Source organism: Lepus europaeus, chromosome 2, assembly GCF_033115175.1.
Source record: "Lepus europaeus isolate LE1 chromosome 2, mLepTim1.pri, whole genome shotgun sequence".
Taxonomy (NCBI): domain Eukaryota; kingdom Metazoa; phylum Chordata; class Mammalia; order Lagomorpha; family Leporidae; genus Lepus; species Lepus europaeus.
This window is the reverse complement of record NC_084828.1, coordinates 32,673,257-32,695,669: the sequence shown is the minus strand read 5'-3', so window position 1 is coordinate 32,695,669 and position 22,413 is coordinate 32,673,257. Positions and strand designations below refer to the sequence as shown.

General features: G+C 38.1%; 1 protein-coding gene across 5 annotated transcripts in view; it reads right to left on the bottom strand.

Annotated features, from left to right (window-relative positions):
* Positions 1 to 9,665: 9,665 nt before the first annotated feature.
* The window catches only part of SAMSN1 (SAM domain, SH3 domain and nuclear localization signals 1), a 548,989-nt gene continuing 536,241 nt past the window's right edge, over positions 9,666 to 22,413 (bottom strand). For all 5 annotated transcript variants that reach the window (XM_062206648.1, XM_062206649.1, XM_062206654.1 and 2 more), the window contains one exon: positions 9,666 to 10,422. In XM_062206648.1, the coding sequence (XP_062062632.1) occupies positions 10,220 to 10,422 (203 nt within the window). In that variant the 3' untranslated portion in view covers positions 9,666 to 10,219. The remainder of the gene's footprint in view (positions 10,423 to 22,413) is intronic.

The window sequence follows — 22,413 nt, the reverse complement described above, 5'->3', positions numbered from 1 at the left end:
TACTGGATAAAGAAAATGTCATATATATATATATATATATATATATACACACACACACACACACACATACATAATAGGATACTTGGCCAAAAAAGAATGAAATCCCAATATTTGCAACAACATGGATGCAACTGAAGATCATTATGGTAAGTGAAATAAGCCAGACACACACACAAAATAATCACATTTTTTCTTATTTGTGGCAGTAACATGTATATATAGAGAACAAAAATTGTATAGATGTCAGATCATTTGGTATATAGTTATAAATAGGGTTTCACTGAATCATACTATGCAGGTGAGAATATACTTTAATTTCAAATATTATTAAAAAAGAAATGGAGTCAGTGAAATAGTGAAGACTCTTGAGGTTCTAGTAATGGTTTGTCCTTAATTTAAGTGTTGGTTTTCAGAGTGATCAGATGACAAAAAACACGTTGATCTATACACTTAAGTGTATTTCTTGGGGTGTATACTGTTTTAATAAGATTTTTAAAAATCACAACTTCTCTCTTTTTATGATTTCATTTAGGGCCCAATCACATAATCTGGGTAATCTCCCTATCTTAAGATTCTGAACTCAATCACACCAGCAAAGACCCTTTACCCAAATCAACTAAAATTTATGAGATTCCCTGATTTAGCGATTTCTGTCACTAGGGGCAATTATTCAGCCAAATCGTCGCTCTGTCCACTGTTTGCATTATTGACTAAGTATGGGATTTTAAGTGATGTATAATACCACAATTTTCTCCATGCTCACTGATGCAGGATTAAAGATTCTGTGTGATATGTGAGTGTTGGAGAACTATAAACTAAATAACACTCTACAGGAAAAGGTGCCAAAGAAGCAGGTCTTGGCAAGTAGGGCTCAGAGCAGGAGCTAGCTCATAACTTGGCGATAATACTTCACATAAATTAAAGTAATGTTAATTGTCTCCCTCAAAGCAAGGCCATTAAGCAGCTTATTGCTCCTACCTTAAGAATTTATTTTGGTCTTTCTTGTGGTCCTACCTTTTCAATGCTATTTTACTTTTTACCCAGCGGGGATATAAACACCTCCCTGACAGATTTTTCTGATATATTTCATCTCTAAGTGTAACAAGAGGAGGAAGTAACAGACCAAATGGGTCCCGACAAGCTCTGTTACAATCAAAGGCAAAGGGGCTTTAGCATGACTTCAGCAGGTGGAGCTTCATTTTGAAACACAATTCCTCACAAATGCTGAGAAGGTGTGTGTGTCTACATCTCCTAGCCATGAACAACTTAACTGACAGTGACCTTGCCACTGACCAGGGAGGAATTTTTTATTTCACTTTCTTTTTTCATTGTATGGACATGAGACCATCATAACTTTGAAAGAGGTGTTTCACTCCTTAAACACATCTTTATTAATCTCCGACTGTGTGTCAGATACTGTGTGCAAAGCCCTGGCTAATACAGTTCCTTTCTTTCATTCTCTGTTAATACCGTTCCAGGAAATTTGTAAGTTTCTCAAAACGTTGCAAAGTCCTGTGCTTAGCCATTTAAAACTGAGCCAAGGTCACAGAAGGACAGCTTAGTTGGAGGGGGGGTGGAAAGGAAAAAATAAGAATGCTAAGAAGTTACATAAATGTCCTCTAGCTTGTTCCTGGTTCTGAGGCCTAATGTACTGTAGCAATTCATCAGTCATTCTAATAGTCTTTTAACTTCTGTCAGAAAGCCTACTAAATGCTAACATCTTAAATGTTTAATATTCTAAAACATATTTTCATTAATCATGCAAATTATCTGGGCATCCATATTTTACAATAACCTCTTTTTAGATTAAGAGGTCTAAAGCTTTGTGTGTGAAAGACCCATGTTATTGAGTGATATTGTAGGTGAAATATAACTTAGAATTCATGAATTTTGGAAAAGTTACTAGTATGATTTCAGTATTGATGAGCTATTTCATATATATATATATATATACACACTCCAAAAATACTATTAGTATCAAATATTCCTGATTAAGTAGTAAGCAGCTAAAATGTGCACTTGCTCTGTTCTATTCTGTTACATAGTTGGTAGATGACTATTAAATGTGGGTATTTGTGTGTTGTCCTGGCTGAAATGACCTGATATTGCAAAGCAAAGTAATTATGGGTTTTGTTACTGGTAAGGAAGAGAATATATGTTCCTTGCAGTTAGGTTGGTCTGAATTATTCCATGAAAATCTCCATGTATGCACTGTCAGTCATTCCAATTCCAGGAATTCTTAGCCACTTGGAAAAAAACCAAACTGTGGATGTGGACCCTGTGGAACAAATGAAGAAGGAACTGAAAGGGTAGAGAAGGGACAAGCTATGCATTTTGGTGTTGGTGCAAATGCTTTACTCTTTTCTCTTTTGTTCTTGAAGCTCCATGACTGTCAGCAGGGATCGAGGCAGAAATACCATACTATATAGGTTTACAGAAACCTTGTAAATAACTATCCTGGAGTCACACAGCAGTGCTCACCACACCTGAAAAGTAACCTAAGTAACTGGAGTCTAAGAGATGGCGGGTGGATCAGTGTAGCAGCCTGGTACTCTATGAGAAACTGGTGAGACAATCGGGTTAGCACAATTCAAGGAAGACTTATTTATAAAGGGGCTTATTGACAAAGGGTGGGAGTGGGTGAGGTAGAAAGCACTGAGTTAACGAGGGATTAATGAGTGCTGGCCCGCAATGGGGGCTGTAGCTACAGCGTGGTGAGTGAAGGTTGGGCCTTGGGAAAGCAGTGTTTACCAGATTCTGAAGGAAAGCGTCATGCAAAACGTCCCTTCAGAGGACCTTTGACTAAGGGGGACAGGCAGCACAGAGTGACCTCCTAGAAAACACGTGCCCAACCTCCCCCCACTCCAGGGTTCTGATAGGACTTCCTGCTCACAGAGCCCAACAGAAACCCTATGGGCACGGATCCTCCATGGAGGCCACGCAGCAAACCTCCCTGAGTGGATGGAGGGTGTCCCACATGGACAGTGGGTTAGAGGGAGACAGGGAGTGAGCAACCTGTCATTTTGGTGTGAATCCTACTCCTTTGGTTATGCTACCAAAATCCACAACTGTCTTTTGAATGATGTTGTGCTTTCTTGGAATTTAAAAGTTTTTTTTTTTTTATCATTTAATATCTTTTATTTTTTGGTGGTATTTTTCAATATTTCTGGCAGCATTGCTGTTTCATCAGTACATTGACATAAACCTCCTTAGCCTCTGTGTAATCATGTATTTTTTTAAAAAAAATTGATAGCCACAGTTCAATCTGTTCACCCTTTTCCCCATACAATTTCTCAGTACAGCAGTGTGCATTTCAGTGTTTGAAAGGAACACTTAAAACCTCACTATTTCACATGGTTTGCCTTCTGATTATATTTCTCTAGTAAAATATTTAACCATTGCTTCCTGAATGGCGGATTCTAAGGTGCAATAAAAACCTAAAGGGAAATATATTTGTTTTTACAGGGAGAGACAGTTTTTCTCCCAGAGCATTTTCAATGATTGCTGCGAGAAAGAATGAGTAAAGGTTTGAAGAATAAAGAGTTGCAGAAAACCAACTTACCGTCATACATAAGTCCATGCAGCCCCCAGGCATAGTACTTATGTATCTCCTTTTGTTGAGTTCTCTATTTTTTATGAATATGCATATTGAGGAAAAAACTCCCATCTGCTCTCTTTTAGCTGATTCTATCACATTTCTGAGTTGTGCATCATTATAGAGCTTCAGAGAAAGATGATCATTTACATTGCATATGGATATAAAGGAGAGAAAGAGTTGATGAATTGCAAACAAGTATCATTTATATGGACAAAATGTGCCAGAAGTGCTTTTCACCCCATTTTACTCAGCAAATGGAATGATTCCTGCCCATTCCCTTGGCATGGTGCCCGAGAACTCTGCAAGAAACGATACTGTTAGCTTTATGGATCAGGTTCACACTCCTACCCTGTTGGGCAGTGGTGTTCTGCCATGTACCCCGGAGGTCAAAAGAGACCACTGAAAACACTAATGCCATTTTTTTTTTTTACATTCTTGTCTCATGGCTTCTTAATTTATAATATACATCACACAGACCTACTGATAATTCAAATGTTGGAAGTTTGCAATGATGAAGAGGGAAGAATGAAAGATCCAATGGTAAGTTCAGCCTCTTTTTACACTCTGATTTTCCAGAACAGATCATTTGCCTGAATGCCCACAGGCTTGATAAATATACAAATATCTATCTACATTTAGGGAGCCTTTCAGGGGGTTTCTCTATTTCTTATACCTTAATCAGCTTCTACCCAAAAACACATAAGTGATTAGGGTCTAATATGTGTAGTAATAGCAATAGTAGCCCCCATTCTCTTATTTATTCCTTCATTAATGTAGATCCATGGATATACTCAATCATTCATTTTTCAAAAATGATTACTCCTATCAGGTGCCAAGCACAAAGAATCCAAGCTAAATACTGCAGAGCCCCTACTAAATGGACCAGGAGTAAACGAAGAAATATTCTGTCACCACAGTAAGGTTTCTCTGAGAATTCTGTTAAAGTGGCTGACTCTCTGTCGTTGCTTCTGCCAACACAATGGTCCTAACCTTTAGACAATTTATGTCCTAAGAAATAATTACTGTAAGTTCATGCCTTCATTATGGTAGTACATGCACTGCTTTCATTTTATGTTCAGAGATCAGTGGGTGAAAATGAAGTAGTAGATAGAATAAAGGTAGTGGTTTTTATGTACATACCATATGCTTTGCATTGAGTGCTTTATGCACATCATCTCCTTAATTGACACAATTTTGTAGATTAAACTTAAAAAGAGAAGCAAGCATTAGATACAATGGTTAATATGCCCCTTGAGATGCCTGCATATCCTATCCGAGTGCCAAGATGCACCGCCTGACTCCACTTCCAATTCCAGCTTCCTGCTAATGTGTACACCAGGAGGCAGTAGATGATGGCTTAAGGGCTTGGCTTTCTGCACCCATGTGGGAGACCTGGACCAAGTTTCAGGCTCCTGGATTGAGTCTGGCCCAGCCTTGGCTGGTGTGGGCATTTGGAGAAGTAAGCCAGTAGATGACAGCTCTTTCTCTGTCTCCTCTCTCTGTCTCATTCTCCCTTTCAAATAGATAAAAATAAATAAATAAAATTTAAAAATAATAAACACTGAAGATAGATACCTACCCAATGTTAAACAGTTCTCAAACCAGATGGTCAACTCCATGCCCTCCAGGCTAGGTATTCAGTTAAAGAGTGAAGGAGATCAGAGCAATTCAGCAGTTAATTAGGAGGTAGCATAAAATTAGGCTAACTTCTTTCTTATTTCTGTAGCCAAAAAACCCTAACCAAATTCAGAAGCTACTGTTCTTTTACCTGTATTTAGTCCCTATTCATTTTGCTGTGAACCTTCACATACTTTTAGCATAACTTCCCACTTTATGAAGAAGGACTTGAAATCGGCATGGAAGTTACTCACACAATCTTCTTTGGTGGTGAAGATTTGGAAATGTGTGCGTGTGGACTGATGGACTACCTAAAATTTCTTCACGTTATTTTTCTCAGAACTCAGACTTGTAACGGAAGTTTCTCAACATGAAATGTCATCAATTTGGTCTCACTCAGGAAGTTACAAGGCAGCTGACTGAAACCTCATTGAGGTGGGTGTTGTCTAAAACCTGAGTATCTTAGAAGTTTTTAGAAGTTTTTAAACTTATCTAATTTCTTTACTACGCTCTTGACAATTTAGTTCCTCAAAAAGAAAAAAAAATACATCATGGTGAAATATAATCATGTTTATGTGAAAAAATGGGAGAAAGCACAATTTAAATGATATGATCTTTTATGCCTCAGGTCACAACACATTTGAATTGGCAAATCTAGCAAATCTCTGGGATCAGATAATTTTTGCATACCAGGAAGTGTTCACAACTGTGTACCTACGAAAAGACTTGGCTGTTTCCAGTGGGAAACTGGTGAAAATTATCTGGGTCAAAGGACCTTACTGGCACAAGGGTTGGGTACCATGTATTAGTAAGTAAACAATCTCACTAGCTTTCAACCCAGAAGCACAAAGTCAATATGATCATCAAGATGTCAATTCTCTAAGTCACTCCTAGTCTTAAAGAGCCGAGAATCATGCCTGACTGGCAAGAAAAAGCAGCAAAATGTCCATTCCTTCAGCTTACTCCCAATCTTGGGTGAACTATATTTTTACCTTTCTATTCCACTTTATTCAGCTTTATGTGGCCAAGAGAAGTACCCATCTTCCGTCTGTGGATGCCCCTCTCCTACACTGAGTAAGCTGAGGCTAGGTAAAGAGAAGACAGCAGCACTCAGGTAGATTGCACACAGTGTGTTCAGCGATGGGGCCTCTTCCTGGCATCGTGAACTTCCTGGTGTACCCACTTCCCTCCCATCTCCCCTGATTGCGGGAATCCACACTCCACTTCTGCTTCAGTCTCCTCAAGGATGCTGAAGCACTTCTACTCAAAAGCAATTCCTGAGTGTGTACCCCAATTCTACATTTTTAAGAGACTACAATTCTGGCTTAGTTTGCTTACAGGGGATTTCCACCACTGTATAATCAACTAGTTCATTAGTGGCGTCCCTACCCCAAATTCCCTGGAATCTCCACAAACAAACAGCACTCTTTTGAGTAACCGGAGGCAACAAGTTGATTAAATTTTTCTCTCTCTCTTTTTTTTTTTTTTAAGATTTTTATTTATTTACTTGAAAGTCAGAGTTATACATAAAAAGAAGGAGAGGCAGAGAGAGAGAGAGAGAGAGAGAGAGAGAGAGAGAGAGAGAGGTCTTCCATCTGCTGGTTCACTCCCCAGATAGCCGCAACGGCTGGAGCTGCGCTGATCTGAAGCCAAGAGCCAGGAGCTCCCTCCAGCCCTCCCACAGGGGTGCAGGGGCCCAAGGACTTGGGCCATCTTCTACTGCTTTCCCAGGCCATAGCAGAGAGCTGGATCGGAAGTGGAGCAGCCGGGACTCGAACCTGTGCCCATATGGGATGCCGGCACTGCACGCGCTGGCTTTACACGCTACGCCACAGTGCTGACCCCTAAATTTTTCTCTTTCTTAAATAATTCTGGTCCCTGGAAGTGTTCTGTGCAAGAATTCCTAGAATAATCTCTCATGAGTTGTGGCCATAGCAAAAGTGGGGCTGTAATGGAGGTAGCATCTTGGATGTTTGAAATTGAAACACCAGCGGCTGGTGCCGTGGCTCACTTGGTTAATCCTCCACCTGTGGCACTGGCATCCCATATGGGCACCGGGTTCTAGTCTCGGTTGCTCCTCTTCCAGTCCATCTCTCTGCTGTGGCCCAGGAGGGCAGTGGAGGATGGCCCAAGTGCTTGGGTCTCTGCACCCGCATGGGAGACCAGGAAGAAGCACCTGGCTCCTGGCTTCGGATGAGTGCAGCGCCGGCCGTAGCGGCCATTTGGGGAGTGAACCAACAGAGGGAAGACCTTTCTCTCTGTCTCTCTCTCTCACTGTCTATTTCTCCACCTGTCAAATAAAAAAAAAAAAAAAAGAAATTGAAACACCATTTCCTGCTGTGAAAGGGGAAGAACAGAGGTAGGCATGTGTGTTTGCCATTTGTTTAAATGGGGTTAAATCTCATGGATCTGGAAAAATATACTAGAGATTAGTAATGCAATGTTGAAATTTGAAATAACATTTGGTTTTTCCTAATGTGTTCTGTTGTATGTCTACAAAAATATTAGGCCACTTTGGAAGGTATTTACCTATAGGCTGAGTAGATGGTTTAAATATGAACATGAAATCTGTTATATGGGAAGTAATCATCATATTCAATACACTCCAGCAAACATTCCCTCTGTGGCAGAAACTATGTTAGGTGCCAGTGATTAACAAGGATAAACAAAATAATCCCTATCATGTAGGTCACAGTCTTGTGCAAGGGCACTTGTCACACAAATAGATAAAGTATAACATGACAAGCACTATAATCAATGACTTGCATGTAACCATGAAAGAAGAAACAGAGCACCAGTGGGAATCATGAAAGGCTTCACAGTGACTTTGGTGGTGAGTTTAGAGACAGAGAAGAGAGAGGATTACAATGTAGAAAATAGCAGCAGCTACTCCAGGAAAATAAATAACATACGAAAGGTAACAAAGGAAATTGCGAATTTGGGGAGCTGCAAGCAAACTGTAATGTCAAGAGTGTAGACTTGAATATAGATGAGAGTGACACCATGCACTTGGTAGGCAAAAATTAACTAAGACCTTATACATCTTGGAAGAAAGTTTAGATGTTATATTAAAGACAATATCCATTAAAAAAAAAAAAAACTTGAGCATGGGGTGGGCATTGTGTTATAGCACGTAAAATCACTACTTGCAATGCCTGCATCCCATATCACATCCCATATTGGAATGCCTGGATTTGAGACCTGCCTATGTTTCCAAACTAGCTTCCTGTTAATGTGTACCCTGGGAAACAACAAATGATTGCTCAACTAGTGGGCTCTGAGTTCCTGGTTCCTGACTTTGGATTTGTCCAACTCTTCTTGTTGAGGGCATTTGGAAAGTGAACCAGCAGATGGAATCTCTCTCTCTCTCTGTCTCTGTGTGTGTGTCACTCTGCCTTTCAAATAAATCAATAAATATTAAAAATTCTTCAAGTAGGGAAGTACTTGGTTTGATTTGAGAGCTAGAAATATTTTTTTTTTTTTTTGGACAGGCAGAGTGGACAGTAGAGGAAGACAGAGAGAAAGGTCTTCCTTTTGCCGTTGGTTCACCCTCCAATGGCCGCCGCGGTAGGCGCACTGCGGCCGGCGCACCGCGCTGATCCGATGGCAGGAGCCAGGTGCTTCTCCTGGTCTCCCATGGGGTGCAGGGCCCCAGGACTTGGGCCATCCTCCACTGCACTCCCTGGCCACAGCAGAGAGCTGGCCTGGAAGAGTGGCAACCGGGACAGGATCGGTTCCCCGACCGGGACTAGAACCCGGTGTGCTGACGCCACAAGGCGGAGGATTAGCCTAGTGAGCCGCGGCGCGGGTCATAGAAATATTTTTCTAGAGGCTGAGTAGAGGATGGATAGAAGGTAGGTCAGGTGAAAAGGCATTAAAAATTCCACCCATGAGATCATGGAATCTCAAAGCAAGATGGTGACCAGGGAAGTGGATAGAATACCATGAATATGAAAATATTTCTAGTGGTAGGATTATAGGACTGGATTACTTGTTGGACCTGTATGATGATATAAATGAGATGAAGCAAGAAATGATTTTCTGCTTTGATGACAGCTGTTTAGAGCCTACTAGTAGAGAGGTTGGGAATTTTTAAAAAGGAGAGGTAAATTTGTAGAGAAAAGTAAGAACTTGGGTATGTTAACTTGAAGTTTCTTAGGGGTATTTAAGAAATTATATTATATAGATCTGGGGAGATGAGTAGAAGTTGAAATCATTTTTGAAATCTCTAACACTAAAAAACATGAAAACTGACAATAAAAATTTGTATGAAAATTTTTCTCTAAAAATTTAAATATTTAAAGAACAGTAGTCTAGATAAACAATATACACAGAGTTCTTTTTATTATTTATGGTAAGGTATATTAAAATTAAAAATATTTACACTTCAAGAAAATATATGCAACTGGAAAAACTGGAAACCAGTTTTTCTAAATAAAGAGTGACAATTAGCTATACTTTTATATTGGACAACAAAGTGAAAATTATCAACAAAAATATTTACTAAAACTCCATTGTGGATAAGGACAAAATATCTCCAATATTAACCCACACTTTCCTGTAAGTACAAAAATGAGTGCAGACATTATTTTGGACAGCTTAGTTCAACAGAAACACCTTCTAGTACTATTCATTCAATAATAGATATCAATTCAAAACTGACAAGTATAAGAAAGTATGGGAGGTTTTTTTGCTTATTTTTATCATTTTGTACTTGTAAAATAAAACCAAATAAAGTATATATCACATAACCAGAAGTTTACACTATACTTTTCTAATAATACAGGCAAGTAAAATATTAACACATAGCATTAAAACATAAATATACATTTTATTTACAGTAATTTGGAATGTTAGAGATGTAAACTCTTACTTACTCTCATTCATATAAAACAATTTGGTTTTAGATTGTAATTACCAATATTTCTCTTTCTCTCCTACTTGACCTTTTAGCAGAAGAGTTAAAATGGGATGCATCTGTAGACAAATTGAGAGAATGTATGTTCAGACACTTGGCTCTGAGATGCTAATCTTCTGGACCATGTCAGGCAGGTTTTCAGACTCCAGATCTTCCTTGCCATTATCTGAATTTCCTGATGAGATATAACAACCAGAGTCCCTCGGGCAATTGTCTAACTGTGACTTATTTAAGGAAATGTCTGGGCTTAAGGATAGTGGCACAGAGTCATTTTCTTGCTCTTGAATAGCTGTAAATGGAAAAGAGGGCAGGAGTTAAGGCAAAGCCAAAAATAGTTTCATGCATTTACTCTTCACTTTCAAGCATTCTTCTATTTCAGCTGTCTACTCTTGACTTCATTAAATTGAAATTTCTTCAAGTGAAATATATAATTATTTATGATAAAAGAGATATTTTCCCCATCAAATTCCAAGCCACTATTTTCTTAGAAGAAAAAAATTGACATTCTTTATTTACTTGAAGTTTCATGGAATACATATGAATTCCTAAGACCAATATGAATTCTCATTTTATATTAATAATAAGTTGCTAGAGAAAGGAGATTGCACCCACAGTGTGACAGATGTCTTGTTCAAATACTCCTTAAAGTGTCATTTTTAAGCAACATGAATGATTGAGTCACTGAAGAAATTAAAAATGAAATTAAAGCTTTCTAGAAATAAATGGAAATGAAAGCACAACATAGTGAAACCTATGGGATACAGCAGAAGCAGTATTAAGAGGGAAGTTTGTACCATTAAATGCTTACATTAAGAAAAAAGAGAAATTTCTCATATAAAGGATTTAATGATACATCTTAAAGACTTAGAAAAATAAGACAGAGAGAAAAAAAAAGCAAGATGGCGGAATAGGAAGGGAGCACTTTGATAGTTCAGCAAGACACACAGGTTAATAAAAGTGGAGATACTGCAGGGTCAAGGAAGAGTAGGGGATGAAACAGCAGAGGAAACTCTTCCGGAACTAGTGATTCACAGTGGACCTGCGTGGAGAGCGTGGAAGCCCAAGTTCGGGACACCAGCGGCAGACTCAACGCACCAGCGCTGGAACGCGAGGTGAGCTGAACCTCAATAGCCCGAGACACCAGCGGGCAAGCTGAAAGAGGAGACTAGAGGGAACGAGGATTGAAACTCCGTGGGGAAAAATTCACCAGGCTAACTAGAAGAGAGAGAGGAAAAAAATAAAAAAAGTGAACGATACGGACACGAGTTTCTCTCTCTCCGCTCACCCATCCAAGGTGAGCAAGACAAAGAGCAGGTGCCATTTTGGACATACGTCATAAGCAGGGCGACCTCAGGTCTGCACCGGCCCTGAGCCTAGCAGAAAAACCTGACTCTGGGGGGAGGGGTGAAATAACAGGAGATTAGCATCTAACTTGGCAACCCAGTGGGAGACTACAGGAGAATTGGAGCCCACACTGAGGGCAGCAGAGATTCCCTGTGTGGTCCTTGGGAAAGAGCTTCCGATCTCTGGCTCCTGTGGGTATATCATTCGCCTGCTAACTACCTCCAATTACGTTCAGCTGTGCGGAATTACTTCCCTTTTGAATCAAAAAAAAAAAAAAGAGAGAGAGATTTACCATGCCTAACTGGGAGTGTCATCTTTGACACACCCTCAACCCTGAGGAACCAAACACAGCTCTCAGTCCACACTCATCTCAAGCCTCTAAGGCTCCACTGAAAGCAGACAGTCCACTTAATATAGAGCCATAGTGTAACAAGAAAAAACACCACAGTGAAGAAACCAAATATCTCCAACATGCCAAACAACAAACGCAAAAACCAAGCTAACAAGAACAAGGAAGACACTATGACGCCCCCAAATGAAAAAGACACCCCACTCAAGATTATGAAGATGATGAGATAGAAGAAATCCAAGAAGCAGATCTCAAAAAATTGATAAGAACATTAAGCAGTTCTCAAAAACAAATTCTTGAACTACAGAAATCCTTAATGGACAAGATAGAAAATCTCTCTCATGAAAATGAAATATTAAGGAGGAATCAAAATGAAATGAAACAACTAGTAGAACATGAAACTCTGATAGTGACCAAAAAACCACAATGAAATGAAGAACTCAATAGATCAAATGACAAACACATTAGAGAGCCTTAAAAACAGAATGGGCGAAGCAGAAGAGAGAATATCAGACTTAGAAGACAGAGAACAGGAAAGGAAACAGGCAAACCAAAGAAAAGAAGAAGAAATTAGAAATCTAAAAAATATTGTCGGGAATCTACAGGATACTCTTAAAAAACCCAACATTCGGGTTCTAGGAGTTCCTGAAGGCATGGAGAGGGAGAAAGGATTAGAAGGCATTTTCAGTGAGATACTAGCAGAAAATTTCCCAGGTTTGGAGAAGGACAGAGGCATCTTAGTACAGGAAGCTTATAGAACCCCTAATAAACATGACCAAAAGAGATCCTCACCACGACACATTGTAATCAAACTCACCACAGTGAAACATAAAGAAAAGATTCTAAAAGGTGCAAGAGAGAAACGTCAGATTACTCTCAGAGGATCTCCAATTAGACTCACAGCAGACTTCTCATCAGAAACCCTACAAGCTAGAAGGGAATGGCGAGACATAGCCCAGGTACTAAGAGAGAAAAACTGCCAGCCCAGAATATTATATCCTGCAAAGCTCTCATTTGTGAATGAAGGTGAAATTAAGACTTTTCATAGCAAACAGAAACTGAAAGAATTTGTTGCCACTCATCCTGCCCTGCAAAAGATGCTTAAAGATGTGTTACACACAGAAACACAGAAACATGGTCACCAATATGAAAGAAGGTAAAGGAAGGAAACCTCACAGCAAAAGATCACAGGAAGCTCAATTTCTCTTTGACATAGAATTAAACTCTGATGCTCTGTTAAAGCAATGTGTTAAAGTAATCTAAAAACAAAAAGCAATTCAAATCAATTGGCAACCTACAAAAAGAGTTAAAGATTTTAAAAGCTATTATTAAAATTGCTATATTGGTCTATTATGCTATGTTATATGTGTGTACATATTGTATGTCCACATAGGAAATTTTATTAAGAGTTTTATTTTAAATGGCTTATAGATAAGATTGTCCATAAATTTAAGCTGCTAAAATCAATCAAAGATACATTTTAATTTGTGTGACCTGAATCTGTGTATCATATGGTTTAAACGTGTTGGTAGAAAGAAACTAAAAACATTTTAGATGGTTGTGCTTAAGTTTACTGGTTAAACAAACTACACCATGTTAGATATTTAAGAGGTGTTTTCAAATACATGATTCTTAAAATTTATAGAAGGCATTGGACCTTCTGGTAAATGTTTTCTTAAGTTGTTATCTAATGGTTGAAACGGTTTGCTAAGTATTCATGTAATATTGCTATTGTCAGCAAGCGATCTAGGACTTGCTCCCTCATTTCTCTATTCTAAGCCCAACTTATTCTTTCATTTCTCTATTCTCTTCAAGCTAGGAAACTAATTCTATTATGAAGGAATCTGTAGGACGCACAATTTAATCTTTAGACCTTATAAAAGAGATGGCTAACATTTTTCTGTAATAGCATAGCCAAAATAAGAACTTAAATAATAATCTCATAGCTAGATTCACTTCGCCATCAGCGAAGTATACAGTAAGTAGAAAAAACCTCCCTTTCAGACCAAAGGGAAAGAAAGTTTTAAAGTGAGAATATAATTTTCCTCATGGGCATTGTCTACCTTAGAAAAACTACTACAGAACATGCCTGTGACTATAGACTTGTAGTTCAGGTCACTGAAGATTAAAGATGGGACTTGGGCGCTCCCTTGACTTGCATCCTCTGGTCTGCTTTAACACAAACCAGGAGGAAAAGAAAGCTTGGCATCAGAAGCAATGGGTGGCAGGCCTATTAATGGCTGATCTGTACAGTGATCTGCCCTCAAGCAGACCCAACAGGCCAGTCCACTGCAGTGGCTTTCAATGTGGTAAGCCTGGGCTTCAGCAGAAGTCAGCTTGTGAAGAGCCCTGGCAGCTCTGCCAAGAGTTGGATCACTGGAATTGGACCTGCCCTGGACTCGAAGGATGCCCAGGTCAGAGCCACAGATCTTATTGGCTCTAAGCTGAAAAGCCCTTCACTCAGCCCAACTTCCAAAGTGACCACTGCAGCTGAGGGGATGGTCAAGTAGGGTCAGCAACATTGCAGGCAGAACTTAAATTTCTTGTTACAGACGCCCCCTGCCTTGACCTGGCCAGCTCTCCTCCCAGGCCAGCCAAGTAATGAAAGTCAACAGAGTGCCTTCCCCTAGGAGGTTCACACCTCCCTTAGGATATACCCCATGTGAAGAGATAGATAGGTCTGGGCCTCTGAACTTACAAGGCCTAAAGCCCACCAGATTATTATCAAGCCCCTTCTATCAGGTTCTATTTGCCTCTCAATCAGAAAAATTACTTGTAGCTTAGACAACACCTTTCTTAGCTCCTCTAATAATGACTCTGTCCTTTGTTCTAGACCCTGTCTAGTGCACTTGGGCCTCATTCCTTTGTAATCATAACCTCTACTCTACCACCAATGGCTCTATTCCCAACCTGTGTATACTGATGGTCCTCTTCCCCACTTAATGCTGTATAATTGTTCAAACTTGGTCAATGCCACTCTTAGGATCATTGGTTACTATCCTCACTCTGTCTTTTATGACCTTGTCTAAATATGATCAGAGTCGGCAAACTTGGAAGGCTTCCATAGCCTTGGCAACTCATGACAAGAGCCTAGGATGGTTACTGGCGCCATAAACTAGAGTGTCAATTTGTTGGGTCAACAACAAGAGCCACTGTGCACTTGCTCCTCATGTGGGATCTCTGTCCTTAATGTGCTGTACACTTTGACTTAATGCTATAACTAGTACTCAAACAGTATGCTTCACTTTGTGTTTCTGTGTGGGTGCAAACTGTTGAAATCTTTATACTAAATTGATCTTCTGTATATAAGGAGAATTGAAAATGAATCTTGATGTGAATGGAAAGGGAAAGGGAGCGGGAGAGGGGAGGGTTGTGGGTGGGAGGGAAGTTATGGGAGAGGGAAGCCATTGTAATCCATAAGCTGTACACTGGAAATTTATATTCATTAAATAAAAGTTAAAAAAAAAAGAAAAAAAAAGTAAAAAAAAAAATAAAAATAAAAAATAAAAAATAAAAAATAAAAAAAAGAAAAATAAGACAAACAAAACCCCACATCAGCAGTAGGCAAAAATTATAAAGATCAGAGCATAATAAATGGAATTAAAGCCAAAAATTGCAAAAAAATCAACAAAACAAAAGCTGTATTTTGAGAAGATAAATAAAATATATAAACCTCTGGCCAGATGAAGAAAAAAGAGAGAAAACTCAAATAAATAGAATTAGAGATGAAAAAGGAGGCAGAACAACCTATACCACTGATATACAAAGGATCATCAGATACTACTATGAAAAACTATATGCTAATAAACTAGAAAATCTGGAAGAAATGGATAAATTCCTGGATACATATAACCTACCAAGATTAGCTCAATAAGATATAGACAAGCTAAATAGGCCCATAGCAATGAAATTGAAGCAGTAATCAAAAGTCTTCCATCAAGAAAAATTCTGGAACTTGATGGCTTTACTTCTAAATACTTAAATATTTGAAGAGGAAATAGTTCCTATACTCCTCAAACTTTAGCAAATATTGAGCAAGATTTAACTCTTGCATACCCTTTTTTTGAAATTTTATTTACATTATAAAAGTTTCATGTATGTCATCTGTACAGATTTAGGAGCATAGCGTTACTTCCCACCCTATCCTCCTCTGCCCATGCTCCAACCTTTCTTCTTCTTTCCTCTCCCATTCCCACTCTTAATTTTTAAAAAGACCAACTTTCAGTTTACTTACTGATCATAAGGTTAACCCTACACTAAATAAAAGAGTTCAACAAATACTATGAAGAAAACACTTTCTATGAGGCTAAAATCAGTCTGATTTCAAAACTAAACAAAGGGTAATTATTACTGATTCAGTTTCCATCTTGGTAATGGGTTTGTTTAGGTTTTCTTTATCTTTATGGCTCAATTTAGGTAGGTTGGAAGTTTTATCCAGAGCCATTAGGCAAGGAAAAGAAATCAAAGGGATACAAAATGGGAAGGAAGAAGTCAAACTATCCCTCTTTGCAGACGATATGATTCTTTATTTAGGGGATCCAAAGAACTCCACCAAGAGATTATAGGAACTCATAGAAGAGTTTGGTAAAGTAGCAGGATATAGAATCAATACACATAAAAAAACAGCCTTTGTATACACAGACAATGTCACAGATGAGGAAGAATTTCTAAGATCAATCCCATTCACAATAGCTACAAAAAATCAAATATTTTGGAATAAATTTAACCAAAAATGTCCATGTCAATGATGAGAACTACAAAATATTAAAGAAAGAAACAGAAGATACAAAAAAATGGAAAAATATTTCATGCTCATGGATTGGAAGAATCAATATCATCAAAATGACAATTCTCCCAAAAGCAATTTACAATTTCAATGCAATACCAATAAAAATATAAAAGACATTCTTCTCAGATCCAGAAAAAAAATTATGCTAAAATTTATATGGAAACATAGGAGACCTTGAATAGCTAAAGCAATATTATACAACAAAAACAAAGCTGAAGGCATCACAATACCAAATTTCAAGACATATTACAAAGCAGTTATAATTAAAACAGTATAGTACTGCTACAAAACAGTTGGATAGACCAATGGAACAGAATAGAAACATCAAAAATCAATCCAAGCCTCTACAACCAACTTATATTTGACCAAGGAGCTAGAACAAATCCCTGGAGCAAGGACAGCCTCTCCAACAAATGGTGCTGGGAAAACTGGATTTACAAATGCAGAAATATGAAGCAGGACCACTACCTTACACCTTCCACAAAAATCTATCCAAAAGGATTAAAGACCTAAATCTGTGACCTGCTACCTTCAAATTATGAAAGAATATTGGGGAAACCCTGCAAGATATTGGAACAGGCAAAGAGTTCTTAAAAAACACCCCAAAGGCACAGGCAATTAAATCCAAAAGTAACATATGGGATTACATCAAAATGAGAAGCTTCTCTACTGCAAAAGAAACACTCAGGAAAGTGAAGAGGCAACTTACAGAATGGGAGAAATTATTTGCAAACTATGCAATTGATAAAGGATTAATAACCAGAAAATAGAATGAGGTCAAGAAATCCCACAACAACAAAACAACCAACCCAGTTAAGACATGGACAAAGGATTTAAACAGACATTTTTTTCAAAAGAAGAAATCCAAATGGCCAACAGAGACATGAAAAAATGTTCAGGATCACTAAGCCATCATGGAAACGCAAATCAAAACCACAATGAGGTTCTACCTCACCCCAGTTAGAACGGCTTTCATAAAGAAATCAACAAACAAATGCTGGAAAGGGTGTGGGGGAAATGGTACCCTAATCCACTGTTGGTGGGAATGCAAACTGGTAAAACCACTATGGAAGACAGTTTGGAGATACCTGAGAATTCTCAATATAGACTCAGCCATCCTATTCCTGGGAATTTACCCAAGGGAAATGAAATCAGCAAATAAAAGTTATCTGCACCCCTAATTTATTGAAACTAAATTCACAATAGCTAAGACATGGATTCAACCTAAATGCCTATCAACTGGACATTGGATAAAAAAATTATGAGAAATGTACTCTATGGAATACTACATAGTGGTAAAAAAAATGAAATTCAATCATTCACAACAAATTAGATGAAGCTGGAAAATATCATACTTAGTGAAATAAGCCAGTCCCATAGGGACAAACACCATGTTTTCTATGATCTGTGATAAGTAATATAGCATGTAAAGGAAATCTGTAGACATGAAATTGGCAGTTTGAGAAGCAGTGACTTGAACAGCCCTTGTCTTGACTATAGAGGAACAGTTGTTGTTGTTTTTTTTTTCTTTCTCTTGTTCATACTATTTATCAAATACTTTACGTAACATAGAGTTAAGCATATGTGTATAAAGTCAATTGAAAGTAGATCTCAGGGCCGGTGCCACGGCTTAATAGGCCAATCCTCCACCTTGCGGCGCCAGCACACCGGGTTCTAGTCCCGGCCGGGGCACCGGATTCTGTCCTGGTTGCCCCTCTTCCAGGCCAGCTCTCTGCTATGGCCCGGGAAGGCAGTGGAGGATGGCCCAAGTGCTTGGGCCCTGCACCCGCATGGGAGACCAGGAGAAGCACCTGGCTCTTGCCTTCGGATGGGTGCGGTGCGCCAGCTGCAGCACGCCGGCCGTGGCAGCCATTGGAGGGTCAACCAATGGCAAAGGAAGACCTTTCTCTCTGTCTCTCTCTCTCTCACTGTCCACTCTGCCTGTCAAAAACAAAACAAAACAAAACAAAAAAAAACAACAACAACAAAAAAAGAAAGTAAATCTCAGTAAAAAAGAGAGTGGGAATAAGAGAGAGAGGAGGAAGTTTGTAACGGTAAAGCTGTATAGTTCTCCAAGGGTACAATTTTAAAACTTGCCATGGGACCCCAAAACCCATTAAGCTGGGTGCTAAAAATGACATTAAATGTTGAACTGAAAATATTAAGTGTAAAGGGATTATATAGATATGATTAAGTGTTAAAGGGATCATATAAATAAGATCAAATGTCTGGTAATAATAATAGATAGAATTAAAAAGGAGAGATTGTTCCAACATGGGAAGAAGTCCACACAGCAGACTTGTAGAATGACAATCACTTTAAATAGCACTCTGACCTCTGAATCAGCCCTTAAGGCATTCTGATCTGGCTGAAAAGCCCGTGAGAGTATTTCAGGCATGGAAAGCCAAGACATTGTGGCAAAAAAAAATCCTACATGAAGGATTTCTGTGACAGAAACCCCAGCGGAAAGAAGTGGCCATCAAAGAAAGATATACTTTTCTCTGAAGGGAGGAGTGAACTTCCACTTTGCTTAGGGCCTTGTCTAAATACTGACAGAGATTGTGGATTCCAAAGGCTTCCATAGTCTTGGCAGCTCATGTTTAAAGCCTTGGGTTATCACTTATGTCATACATAAGAGTGTTAATTGTTAAATTAACAACAGGAGTCACTGTGCACTTACTTCCCATGCAGAACTTCTGTCCTCAATGAGTTATTTTATGAGAATTAACTGTAAAACTTGTTCTCAAACTGTTGTGTGTGTGTGTGTGCAAATTGTTGAAATCTTTACTTAGTGTAGAGTTGATCTTCTGAGTATAAAGTTAATTGAAAATTAATCTTAATGGAGAATGGACGGGGAATGGGAGAGGGAGGAGGTGTGGTCAGAATGAGGGTGGGAGAGTGGGTATGGTTGGAAGAATCATTATATTCCTAAAGTTGTACTTATGAAGTTTGCACTAATTAAGTAAAAGGTTTCTTTGAGAAAAAAATAAAAACTAAACAAAGAAGCAACACAGGGGCCAGCGCTGAGGTGCAGCAGGTTAACACCCTGGCCTGAAGCACTGTCATCCCATATGAGTGCCAGTTTGAAATCTAGCTGCTCCACTTTTGATCCAGCTCTCTACTATGGCCTGCGAAAGCAATGGAAAATGGCCCAAGTCCTTAGGCCTCTGCACCCACATGGGAGATCCAGAGGAAGATCTTGGCTCCTGACTTCAGATTGGCCCAGCTCTGGCCATTGCAGCCAATTGGGGAGTGAACCATTGGATGGAAAACCTCTCTCTCTCTCTCTCTCTGTCTTGCCTCTCTCTGTGTAACTCTGACTTTCAAATAAATAAATAAATCTTAAAAAAAAAGAAGCAACACAAAAAGAAAACTAGAGACCTATATCTTTGATAAACATAGATGCAAACATTTTCAACAAAATACTAGCAAACCAAATCCAAAGCTACATAAAAAAGATCATACATCTCAACAGCTGGGATTTATCCCAGAGAAGCAAGAATGGTTCAGCATTCACAAATCAATAAATGCAATAAATGAAGAGTAAAAGCCATATATTTTTCTCAGTAGATACAGAGGTAGAATTTGATCAAATTCAAAACCCTTTCATAAATTACATATAGAAGGAACATATCTCAAAATTATAAAGGGTCTTTTAATTCATGTAGGGGAACAAATTTCATATATTTCATATATACAGATTTAGGAGGAAAGTGATACTTTCTGCCCTACCCTATTTCTACCAACCCTTCTCTGACTTCCTTTCTTATTTTCTCAATTTTTACAATGACATACTTTTAGTTTATTTTATAATCATAATCTTAACCCTCTACTAAGTAAATAATTCAATAAATAGTAATAGAAAAAAAACACTATTCCTCAACAGTAGAGACAAGTGCTTTAAGCAATAATCAAATCACAAAATATCAATTTCACTCATATACATTACATTATTTTGTACTGTATTAGTTACACATATCAGGGAAAGCTATGATTTCATGTTTTGGGGATTGGTTTATTTCACTATATGACAAACTAGCATCTAATATCACACAAAATGGGAAAAAGGTGAAAGCATTTCCCTTAAGATCTAGAACAAGACAAGGATGTCAACTTTCACCATTGTTTTTCAATATAATACTGGAACTATTAGCAAGAACAATTAGGGAGTTGAAAGAGGTAAAGGCATCAAAATTGAGAAAGAGGAAGTGAAATTATCCATGTTTCCAGGTGAAATGATGTTTTACCTGAAAAAACCTAAACAATCCACAAAAAAACTGTTAGAACTGATAAATTAATTCAGTAATGTACAGGTTACAAAATAAGCATACAAAAATGGCTTTTTATACATTAATAAACTCACTAAAAGAGAAACGAGAAAATTAATTCATAATAACCATAAAAATTCAAATATTTAGGAATAAGTTTAACCAAAGAAGTTAAAGATTTCTACAGTGAAAATTATCAAACATTGGTGAAACAAATTGCTAAGAATACAAAAAATAGAAAGATATTCTTTGCTCATGGATTGGAAGAATCAAAATTATTAAAATATCTATACTTCCTAAAGCAATCTACAGTTTCAATGCAATCCCTATGAAAATACCAATGACATTCTTTACAGAATTAGAAGGAACAATCATAAAATTCATACAGAATCACAAAAGATCTAGAATTGCCAAAGTTATGCTTTGAAGAAAAAAAATCAAGTTGTATGCATCACAATTCTGGACTTCAAAGCATAATATACACTGTGTCCCCTTGGAGAAGCTACCTTCTTCTGGAACCCTGTCTTGACTCCATCCCTTTTCAGCATGAAGCAGGCAGAATGTTCATTACCCAGTTCCCCTAACAAAAGTTAAGATCCATTCTTCTAGGGGAGGGAATGTGAGGAGTCAGATAGGTTAATAGGCAGTCACAGTGGTCCCGATGGAAATTGAGGGTGTAAAATACTTTCTTCCCCCTAAAAGTTACATTTAGTAAGGTCAAAAGTGACTGCCCATTCCTTAGGAATTACCAATTTTACCATGAGAAAAGCAAGGGAATAGTGATTCCATCCTCCTAAGCTCACAGTTTATTGTGAAAAGAAGTTACTTATTCTACCCTTCTGGATTTTTTTTTAACTTTTATTTAATGAGTATAAATTTCCAAAGTACAGCTTATGGATTACAATGGCTTCCCCCCCAACCCATAACTTAACCTCCCACTCACAACCCTCCCCTTTCCCGCTCCCTCTTCCCTTCCATTCACATCAAGATAATGATCAAGCCTGACAGGTTTTGCTTTAGGTAGAGGTTTAATCTACCATGCCTCAGCCCCAGCCATCATTGAGATTTTTTTAGAAAGTGGAAACAGACTTGTTATATGAACCAGAAATCCCATTATTGAGGATATACCCAAAAGACATTAACATTTTGTTTCAAAGAAATACCACCATGTTTATAGCAGCACTGTTCACAGTAGCCAATACATGGAATCAACAAAGATGTCCATCAAGAGATCAATGGATAAAAAAAGTGGTATATACACACACAATAAATTATTTAGCTATAAAAAGAATGGAATTCAACCATATGCATCAAAATGGATGAAACTGGAGGGCATATCTTGTGGAGTAAAATAATCTTGACACAGGAAGACAAATACTGTATGATCTCCCTTATGTGTGGGAGCTAAAATTTAAAAAGAAATCAATCAAAAAACCAAAAAACAAATGCCTGTGTTTATCAGTATTCCTGTAAATATAGTTTTGTCAAACTCTGTTTTATATCTTTGTTAAATTTATGGTTACTAATGTT